Genomic DNA, 11,189 nt, shown 5'->3' with positions numbered 1-11,189 from the left:
TTTATGCTATACTGTAATATTAATCAAAGAACACAATGTTAATTAACAATGTAATAGTGCATACATTTTCTAAGGTAAATCAAATTTTCAAATTTCAATCAAATTTTGTTATAAAAACAAAAATGAGATTTATTTAAAAATAGAACAGCACACACATCCATGTTAAAACGGTTTATTTAAATGGATGGACAGAGTAACATTCTAAATAAATACTTCAAGAGTTACAAGTGTTTGCAAGTACATTTCTGTGAGAAACAATGCTTCATTGAGCAATACTCAACTAAGGCTCAAGATTATAATAAATGTCAGTAATACATAAAAAAATACATTTCTTGAAAATCTTAAACAGACTCGAGGATCTGTAGTAACTAAAGTTTTCTGTGAGGCAGAACGTGTTCATATCCGTGTAAATAATAGTCTCAAATACTTCAACAAACTAAAAGATATTATTAAAGTAAATGTATAAAACCGTTAAAACAAACTAGTTTTTTAAAAACACACTTCATGGCCAGGTACAGTAGTAAAGCATTTAAGGCATTTTAAATTACACCTAGCATCTACCCATACAGTACAAGTAAAATTTGTAGTAAAGTAATATTCAAATGTCTGCCTGCAGAACCTGAGGAAAGTTAGTGTTATTAGTCTGCAATTTTCAGGACAAAGGTGTTTTTTTTTTTTTTTGGCTCATTAGGAATTTTTGCACCATAAAACAGTGCAATCAGGTTGTGTAACATCATTACATCACTTTGTTTTTGTTTTCATAGAGAAAACAGGTTTTTCCTCAGTGGTAGGCCCACAGTCAGTCACATGTTCCATCATTAGTGGCCAACCTTTTCACGAGGCTCAGCAGTGGAGACTGTAGTTTTCAGAGGGAGGCCTTCTTCTTCATTTCCAGCTTCACCTGAAATGTTTGAAACACTGATTTAAAATGGAACTTGAGTTTGAGTACAGTGATACAGTTTTAGACAAGATGAGAACAGCTGGATTTGGACACAAGTTGCAGTTAAGAAGCTTTTTCTTCATTTAATTATGCTTAACCTAATCATATTCATCAATCTAAAGAATATAAATAGGAGAAATACACTCACRGGCCACTTTATTAGGTACACCTGTCCAACTGCTCGTTAACACTTAATTTCTAATCAGCCAATCACATGGCGGCAACTCAGTGCATTTAGGCATGTAGACATGGTCAAGACAATCTCCTGCAGTTCAAACCGAGCATCAGTATGGGGAAGAAAGGTGATTTGAGTGCRTTTGAACGTGGCATGGTTGTTGGTGCCAGAAGGGCTGGTCTGAGTATTTCAGAAACTGCTGATCTACTGGGATTTTCACGCACAACCATCTCTAGGGTTTACAGAGAATGGTCCGAAAAAGAAAAAACATCCAGTGAGCGGCAGTCCTGTGGGCGGAAATGCCTTGTTGATGCCAGAGGTCAGAGGAGAATGGGCAGACTGGTTCGAGCTGATAGAAAGGCAACAGTGACTCAAATAACCACCCGTTACAACCAAGGTAGGCAGAAGAGCATCTCTGAACGCACAGTACGTCGAACTTTGAGGCAGATGGGCTTCAGCAGCAGAAGACCACACCGGGTGCCACTCCTTTCAGCTAAGAACAGGAAACTGAGGCTACAATTTGCACAAGCTCATCGAAATTGGACAAGAGAAGATTGGAAAAACGTTGCCTAGTCTGATGAGTCTCGATTTCTGCTGCAACATTCGGATGGTAGGGTCAGAATTTGGCGTCAACAACATGAAAGCATGGATCCATCCTGCCTTGTATCAACGGTTCAGGTTGGTAGTGGTGGTGTCATGGTGTGGGGAATCTTTTCTTGGCACTCTATGGGCCCCTTGGTACCAATTGAGCATCGTTGCAATGCCACAGCCTACCTGAGTATTGTTGCTGACCATGTCCTTCCCTTTATGACAACAATTTACCCAACATCTGATGGCTACTTTCAGCAGGATAATGCGCCATGTCATAAAGCTGGAATCATCTCAGACTGGTTTCTTGAACATGACAATGAGTTCACTATACTCAAACGGCCTCCACAGTCACCAGATCTCAATCCAATAGAGCATCTTTGGGATGTGGTGGAACGGGAGATTCGCATCATGGATGTGCAGCCGACAAATCTGCGGCAACTGTGTGATGCCATCATGTCAATATGGACCAAAATCTCTGAGGAATGCTTCCAGCACCTTGTTGAATCTATGCCACGAAGAATTGAGGCAGTTCTGAAGGCAAAAGGGGGTCCAACCCGTTACTAGCGTAGTGTACCTAATAAAGTGGCCGGTGAGTGTATATACTAATGTTTCTTGGCAATAAATCTTATACTGGGCACCTGCAGCACCTGGGGGTACCAGAAACTCAAAACAAGTGTCAATAGAAATAACAAAATAAGCTGTTCGGAAGAATTTTTCATGTGCGTAACCTACTCAGCTCTACTGCTCGTCCCACAAATGCATGTTCCTTACAAATGTTGCACCATTTAAAAGGGAATTTAACAGGCTTTCTATATAAGATCTATGGTACAAGAAGCATTGCTACAAAAAAATTCTAATCCAACACAAATTTCCTTACTTTTTGTGCTWGTTTATACACAAACAGTGACAGCAGAATTCTCCCTTTTAACACTGCTGCTTGCAATAAGACTTTCTTTTTTTGATAAACCTTATATTTATGGTTGGTTTCTTGAGTTGTGCTTTATTTCTGCTGCTTACCGGAGGACAAACTGACCACATTTCTTCACTCTGCTGCTGTTTTTAGTCTGTCTCTTACATGTTTGTTGTTGCAATTATTTCTATCAATAACATATTTTTTGTCTCTCTTCCAGTGGAAAATAAACCTGGATTCAGTCATTCTGTGTTTGTCTGTGTCTCTTTTTCTGTCCSSTCAAACCCAGCRGGWCGAGGCAGTTGGCCGCTCGTCCCGAGCCTGGTTCTGACGGAGGTTTTTTCCTGTTAAAAGAGAGTTTTTCCTTCCCCCCGTCACCAATGTGCTGCTCAGGATGAGAGGCTGCAACGGAGTAATTTCATCTGCTGCCTTTCTTAGTTTGATTTTTTTGTACAGTGCCGTTTGTTGTGACTTGGCGACAAATAGATAAACTGAAATGAATTGCTTGTGATAAAATCATCCTTATTGTCTTGTGTGTTATTAGAACTGGCATACAAAGTCAGCAGATCTTTCTGGATTTATGCATAGAATCATYTTAGGATCTACTTAAAAACACTGTTGTTGCCCAAAATATGCAGTAAAGTCTTGAAATACAGTATGTCAACTAATGACCTACAAATATTCCTAAAAAAGAAAGAAAGAAAAATCCTATGAAAATGCTTGAGTCCAGCTCAGTCAGACTGAACTTTCCTACCTTTCTGGCTGCAGTTTGTGGAGTTGTTGGTCTGGCCTCTGGCTTCTCTTCTCTGAGGTCTGAAGCAACATCCGAACAGCCACAAAGACCGGTTCCCTCTGTCCCCAGTATTATCTGAAAGGCAATAACAAGCATTTAGCAGCTTGGCAGTGTATCTAAGCGCCTGATTGTCTCATGAATGCTCCCTTTGTTCTAAGGACTTTGGGAATCTATAGGCAGTGGGGGGAAAGGAGGGTAAAAATGTGTGGTCTTGTGAATGTCACATGACCTACATGTTAAAATTCACTTGTCATTACCCACACACAATTTACCATGAACCAAGGTTCTAACCACACAGATAAAGTTTTCTGAACAAACAGGCTGAGTGAAGATGGAGATGGTTGCTGCACCTGCAGTTTGAGACGCGTAAACAGCTTTGCGGGCGTTTTTCTTGACGCTCAGTATTTTGGCCTCCGTSTCGGGGATGAAACAGTCCACCCAAATGGTTTCTGGTGATTGCTTGTGGAAAACAGAGCGCAGCAGACTCTCCAGGACCCGCGCGCACTGACGCGCCTCTGCGCTGTCCTGCGTGGCGCGTATTAATCCAATCAGAGCCGGCGGCCGGGGAACCGAGGTACGTCTCGTGCGTGCCTTTACGTCCTTCAGAATCTCTTTCAAGCACACCTCGTTTGAAGCTTTGCTGACGAACGACTGTCTGAATATGAATACGATGACGGGGGAGTCTATCGCTCGCTTGGCGCTGTAAATATTCGCCCTTTTCGTCGCCGTTTTTTGAGTTTTGCGAACTGATCGCTTCTTCTCGTCTCCGTCTCCCTCCGCAGCCGAYCCTTCGCCCCTCGCTGTTAAAGGGATCTCATTGCGTCCACCGGCATCTGGCTGTTCGCACACATTGTCGCCGGTGCATTCACAGAGCTGTCCTTTCCCGATCGCGGTGCTGCTGTTGTGAAACATATCGCGGATGAACTCCTGGAATATCCCCACGTCACCTCCGTCCACCTTCTTTTCGCTGCAGGCATCACCGACCAGACAAATCCGCTCCTTTCCTCCGATTTGAGCCACAACCTTTTGAAATTCCCTCTCCTCGTCGTCAGGAAGCAGCTCCGAATCGGACATTTTCGCGCAGTTTATGTTTTATTTTATTTATATTTTGTTTTAAGTCACATTAATCTGTTCAAAAGCCGCCTCGCTGAATGTCAGGAGAAACTTCCTCGCGGTCAATGAAGAGGCAACGGGGAAGGGTGAGAGCTGACCGCGCATTCCTATTGGCTAATCCACTCAAGGGGCGGGGCTTAAACCACTCAGACCTGTTTGTAGGTTAGGTTAATCTTTAATGAAAGACTAAATGCAATCATTTGGTAATTTTAATTCTTAAATATTGCAACACCAAAACAAACAAACAAACAAAGATTATAGATTATTTTCTGATTAAATTTATCAGGTTGTTTGATGGATGCTGAATTAAAGGTCACCTTTAGATTCATTATTTGCATGAAACGTACAGTATGGAGGAAAAGGAAATACACTAACAAAGAATAATWATCTCCAGGACATGTACAACAACTTTAATCTGTTTCACTTTTAGATCAAAACTTCTTTCAGAAACTCTGGAATACATCACAAAAATCTGCTGAGACTCTAATCCTTTAATCCACTCATGTCAGATTTGTAATTAAATGGTGCCGTGACACGAAAACTCTGCAGTTCTGTTCTGAAAAGCAGATGAAAAAGTCACTTCTCCAGAATACACACGTGTTTCGTAATTGTTTACTGATGAATGATAAACTGTAAAGTAACTAATACAAAGGTTTCAGTCTCCGACCTTTAGACCAGCTGAGCATCGATCTGCTCAAAAGGCTGAATGAGTTGTTTCAGACTTCTTTTTACTAAAATTGTAGGCGTTGGCTTTATGAGACACAATCGAACAAGAGATATCTTCTTATCAAAGTTGCTAATAACAGAGGCTCAGTTATCAACAAATAAGGAAAAGTTCATAAAAACTCTAGTAAAGATTATGAGCTTCAGCAGAATGAAAMGTCATATTTGTGTTAAAACCTTGAAATGCAGCTTGAATTTAAACTGGTGGAACAAAGGGGCACCATACTGGCTCCTCCRGGTCAGACAGTTTTATCCTGAAGCTGTTTGGTCTAATCCCAATCTTTTTATGGGAATAGTAGAAGTACCTTAAGGAACATTGTTTAGAAATAATTTGTACACTCATATCTCACCACAGCAGGAATGATTTGGCAATTATTTCATGCTTCAGGCTGGATTTTATTCCTGATCCAATCTGGAATTGCACCTACAACCTCAGGGGTATGGGACCACAACACTGACCTCCAAGCTACTGCAGCTGCTCAGTCATCAAAAAATAAATGTTTTAAAGTTGGAAAAAAGATAAAAACTACATGCATGGTCCTTGGAGGCTGTATGCATAATTAACTATACAACCACACAATAACTTTGCAGTGTTTTTGTAATAGCTGTTGTGGAAATCTTTATTTTACCTAGACAGAAACACGAGTCCCAAGAATAAAAAGATCTCTGTGAAAATGGTCAATGGGATTCATTGCAACTTGCAAGACACACATCATGTCACACAGGACAGTGGTACAAAATGTGTGCACTGAGGCAGTTTCAAATACACACATTTATACAGTATGTTTTCCAGACAGACAATAAACATCTCTCTTGGTGCTAAAACTGGGCCAAGGAGAGAATGATATTATCCTGATCTTAAAACACTTTGTCAGAGAGAAAACAGAAGATAAAAATTAAAACCATAAAACATGATGACATTTTAAGGTACATAAAAGTAGGACCTTAAAGGATAATTTATTTGTCCAAGACAACAGCCTTTATATTTATTTATTTATTGAACCAGACAAATCCCACTGATATCACAGATCTCTTTTGTAATGGAGGCATGGGCCTGAAGATAACTTCTGCATGTTTTTGGTCTTTGGGAGGAAACTGGAGTACCTGGAATAAACCCACACAAATATGAAGAGAACAAACAAACTCTGCACAGAAAGACCCCAGGTCCAAACCAGGGATTAAACCCAGGAACTTCTRGCTGAGAGACATCAARGCTAACCACTGATCCATRGTGCTGCCAARATAATTTGGCATTTTATGGCAAAATGGCAGGGGTTTCAAATGGCCCCAAGTTTATCAGTGGTCCCCGTCTGGCCCCACTTTGAAAACATTCTGGAGGCTTTTCCAGAGAATCAACACAAAATGTTTTGGTTTGACTCGCAATAAAAGCAGAAGGAGCAGTAATTATAAGATTAAATGTCATTTATTTGTAATTTTCTTCTCTTTTGGGGAGACCAGCCTAAGAAAAGAACGCTATTTTAAATTTCTTGGATAACAATAAGTCATTTTCTTCTTGTAGTAATATACTAGTCAGAATGGAAACAAACATTTCCTCATCCTTGTGCACTTGGGCAAATTTTCAAAACTAAATGAAATGTATTTAAATATCTTTATTTTTTTTCCAAAGCACTTTACAACACAAACTGTGCCCTTATCTAATCGTTTACACTCACATTCTTTCTGCAGTCTAAATCTAATCTGGAAAATCATTCTTTGGAGACTATAGTGCTTAAATCTTGCAGAGGACACTTCAACATGTGACTTATAGTGGTGGAATCGAACCTACAACTCTCTCATTGAATAATAGCTATGCTAACCTCAGACACTAGCAAAAGCACTTATAACTAAACATTGATTTATCAAATTTTAAACAGAATAATCAACATTTGAAAATAACTTTCCTGTTTTTACAGAAAAAAATCCCCGTATACAAAGTCGACATCTTAGTTTTTCCAATCGAAGATTAATTTGTGTGTCAATTTAGCATATTTTATATGCTTTATATAGCTTTCTACACTGTGTGGCCTGGTGGTGACAAACTGACTTTGTTATGATGAGGCAGCTGAAAGTCAAACGACCAGTTAAGAAAACATGGAGAACAAGACGAATGATAAAAAAGAGAATTAACAAATGAAACAAGAGCTAGTGTGATGACCCTAAAGTGTTTTTACATAAAGAATTTGAGGATTTTTAACAGACTAAAAGCATCAACTTCTTGTTTTTATTTCCTGAGTGTGATGAAGGATTTTCCTCACTTAAAGGATGATAAAGCAGTTTGTTGTTGCACTTTTTATATACTGTAATACTATTTTTATCAGTCTGATATAGCAGTGTCTTCACTTTGCCTTATGATGTCAGAGTTAATTGCATCAATTGATCATAATGTTCTATCTAGTAACAATAAACCACAAAGACATGCCCTGTTTTACTGTCTGTTGTTAGTGCCTTTTATCTTTTTACTCAGGAAATATAATTAGTAACCGACTCTCTTTGTGGGTTTTCACATTCTCATTGTGGTTAGACAGAACATTGGAACACAGATAGAAAATGTAGAGAAACAATAATAATAAAAAAGGTTTCAGTTGATTTGGTTTGTTATTTCGACCTAAAAGCCAACAGCTCAGAGGAAATCAATGGAAGTCAGGCCTGAAAATCTATGCTTTGCTGCCACCTTGTGGCTAAAGATTTACCTGCATGCAGGGTTAATTTGCCTTTTTGGGGCGGATTAAAAAAAACTTAAATAAATCCAAATACAGTATTTACACTAAGAAAGTGATTCAAAACACAATCATTATTTTATTTTAGTTTTGTGCATTTTGTCTAACTGCCGTGATCTCTGTATCTGGATGGACGTGTTAGTTTTCTATTATGATTAAATGTTTTCGCCCATTTGACATTATTTGTTAATAATTTAGATCATGATAATGGGTTAAACAAAAATTAAAATCTCATGTTTCTGCTGAGGTTATCTTGATTGATATTATTTGATGAAGCTTTGATGAGTTTATTTCCACTTGTTGTGATTTTCCTGTCTGACATCAGAGTCCCCAGTGTCAGACACAGAGCTGTGTTCTCATATTCTGTCACATAAGTGTCAAAAATATTGAGGGCTGTGTCAGCATTAATGTAGGAGAAACACAGAAAAAATTATACTAATATGTGTATCTCTAATACTTTTACAGGTTGAAAAAAAAAAAGAGTGAATCTAAGAGAAACGTGCCGTTGGAAAGCAGTAACACAACTTTATCTTCCCACATCTGGGAGGTAACAACCTGACAAACTGGAGTTAATAATTGACCCAGATTCCACCTGTGAATCAGAAACATGATTTTGAATGCCTGTGGTATTTCTTTAGGGTGTTGTCATCAAAGAAACTGAACAAGAATCTTAATTGGCATACGAACAAGTATCTGTAAAGGCTGTAAAGAACAAATCGTTTTTATTTTTACCATCTGACGCATAGCGTGAAAATAAAACTTTTTTTAAACCTGTTAACATGCAGACCTAACCCTAACTCAAATTAAACTAAGTACTGTTGTTGAACCCTTTGGAGTAAAGTCACAAGCGTAGTCTCTACATAAAGCTATCAATCTGAATGTTTTCCTTCAGCAGTCATAACTGTGGTAACTGTAACTAGTATTTAGTTATTGAAGCTAAAATACACTATAACCATTAACTCTTTTTTTTATTTCATTGGTGGACAAAGTATTCAGTTTCATTAGTTGAGTACTGATCCTACCGGTCAAATATTACTCCAATAAAAGTAAAAGAAGCTCAGTCAGAGTATTACTTAAGTCAGTGGTTCCCAAAGTTGGGGTCGGGACCCAAAGTGGGGTCCTGAAACATCAAGGTGGGGTCCTGAAAAGATTTTCAGAATTAATTACATTTTTGCCTTAGTTGTTACAAAGGAGTGAGGTTAGTGTATTTAAAATGGATAAATGTCGAATAAAAATTATTGCTACTTTGCTCATGTTTAGTTGACCTGATACAAATGTTTATCATCCAAAATTAGCTGGGGGAACAGGTCTCTGCTACTGTTATTTTGTGGGTCAAAAGCTGAAAGGTTTGGGAACCACTGCAATTTGGTTCCCAAAGCTGGGCTTGGGACCCAATTATGGGTCATGAAGCACCTTGGATAATCTCCAGAAATCAATTTAAAGGGTAATAAAATAATTGCTGATGTAATATTTTCCCTATAACTATTATAAAACCACAAAATAAGTATAAATAAGTATGTATATTTGTGTACAAACTGTTTAGATTGTTAAAAAGCCTGTGTTTTTAGGGTTATTAACGGAGTTTGTGTACTCAGACCAGTAATATTTGGGGTCACAAGTTTTTGCCATGGATATTTTGTGGGTCAGAAGATAAAAAGTTTGGGAACCACTGACTTAAGTTAAAGTACTGGAGTATGTGCTTTCAACAAATTTTAACAATACTTTTCACTGTATTTGAACTATATTTAAGAACAGTACTCAAGTAAATTTACTTCATTACTGACCACCTCTACTTCCCTTATAAAATCACACAATTTTAGTAATAACTTTGTAACTCAAAACTTTYTCGGCTGACCTGAGCCACACAACGGATCACAAGAGGCGAGGCTCAAGCATCTCCAGGAATCTGTCGTRGACATTAATAGAATTACATATCACCAACTTTATGACTTTCACACTAGACACAAAGCCAGAAATTTACTGTTAACATTTTATAAATAATCTGTTTTCTATGGAGCGCTGTAGAAGATATGTCGGGAAACCTTTTATGTGTCTTTGCCAGGGCAGGGTTCCTGAACCTGGTGGGCCCAGGGCCAAGCAGTCCTGTAGGCCGTCTCATTGGTTCAAAATGTAAACAGTATTATCCCATAGCTATCGGCCCATCTTAATCCCCAAAGACTTGTTCATGATCTTATAAGTAGTGTGTCAATTTACAGCATGTTGTTGGGTCAAAATACATGTAAACTACACAAAAGCAGAAAAAAAAGTTAAGGATATTTAAAGAAATATAGTGGAGTAAATGTTTTCCCCCAAAAATGCTGCTCAAGTACAAATTCTTAAAAACTGTACTGGAGTACAGGACTCACATAAATTTGCATTGTTACTACCCACCTCTGGTTGTATGGTTGTGTTTTTTTGAAAGTATATGTTTTTAGTGATGTACTGTATTTGAGATGATGCTCTATGTTTAGTTTATTATGTCTGGTGAGCTGGAGAAAGATTTACATGATGATGGACATTAAATTTCTATTCTATTCTATTCTATTCTATTTGTGAGGTGTAGGCAGGCAAAAATCCAAAGTTATAAAATAAAATAAATACAAAGATAGGCTTTATTAAACAAAGAATGGCTGTCGAGGCAGCAAAACAACTCACGAGATCTTCTTAGAAACAGGCACGAGGAACACGGAGACACCACACCGGCTGAGGCAGACAGCACAATGAAAGGACAAACACTGAAGACAGGACACAGAATATAAAGGCAAACTAATTAAAGACAACAAGAAACACCTGGAGACACAAGAGGAAACAGGTGAGCATGGGTGGGGCTAGAGGAGTGACAGCAGGGGAGAGATACATAGGGGAACACAGAAACACTAGAAAACCAAGGAAAATAAATACAGATCATGACACTATCCTATTCAAAAAAATTGAGTTTCAGTGGTTGTTTTTTCTACAGATGTAGCAGATTTAGTTTAAAAATATGCTTACTGTTTTCATTCAACTGAACTGATTAAAGGTGATGCATTTACTTTATATTAACTTAAGTAAATATAAAAGTAAAATATTTCACTCAAATAGGTTTGAAACAAACTGTCATTGATCACATTTTCACAAGACAAACTAAAAAAAATGTGGGTATCAGCGTACACTGCAAAAATTGTTTTGGAACTGATAAACTCAGCAGGAGCATGTGATAGATTTAATTTGAGATAATCTAATAATAA

The 11,189-nt window shown here is 38.0% G+C and overlaps 1 protein-coding gene across 2 annotated transcripts; it reads right to left on the bottom strand.

Moving 5' to 3' along the window:
• Positions 1 to 156: 156 nt before the first annotated feature.
• Positions 157 to 10,675, bottom strand: LOC106511014 (uncharacterized protein C2orf72). Of its 2 annotated transcripts, none has more exons than XR_001309476.1 (3): positions 10,618 to 10,675; positions 3,371 to 3,484; positions 157 to 901 (listed from the first exon to the last, which is right to left on the bottom strand). XR_001309476.1 is itself a non-coding variant. In XM_013999754.1 (3 exons), the coding sequence occupies exons 1-3, from the start codon at positions 4,481 to 4,483 to the stop codon at positions 819 to 821; spliced, it is 921 nt and encodes a 306-aa protein (XP_013855208.1). In that variant the 5' UTR covers positions 4,484 to 4,593; the 3' UTR covers positions 157 to 818. The 2 variants fall into 2 exon arrangements, 1 of the variants encoding a protein (XP_013855208.1); XM_013999754.1 differs by lacking the exon at positions 10,618 to 10,675 and adding an exon at positions 3,760 to 4,593.
• Between the last annotated feature and the right edge of the window lie 514 nt (positions 10,676 to 11,189).

The sequence above is a fragment of the Austrofundulus limnaeus genome, unplaced genomic scaffold (assembly GCF_001266775.1).
Source record: "Austrofundulus limnaeus strain Quisiro unplaced genomic scaffold, Austrofundulus_limnaeus-1.0 Scaffold8, whole genome shotgun sequence".
In the NCBI taxonomy this organism is placed as follows: domain Eukaryota; kingdom Metazoa; phylum Chordata; class Actinopteri; order Cyprinodontiformes; family Rivulidae; genus Austrofundulus; species Austrofundulus limnaeus.
Note: the sequence above shows the minus strand (reverse complement) of the source record. Positions and strands in the feature narration are given on the sequence as shown.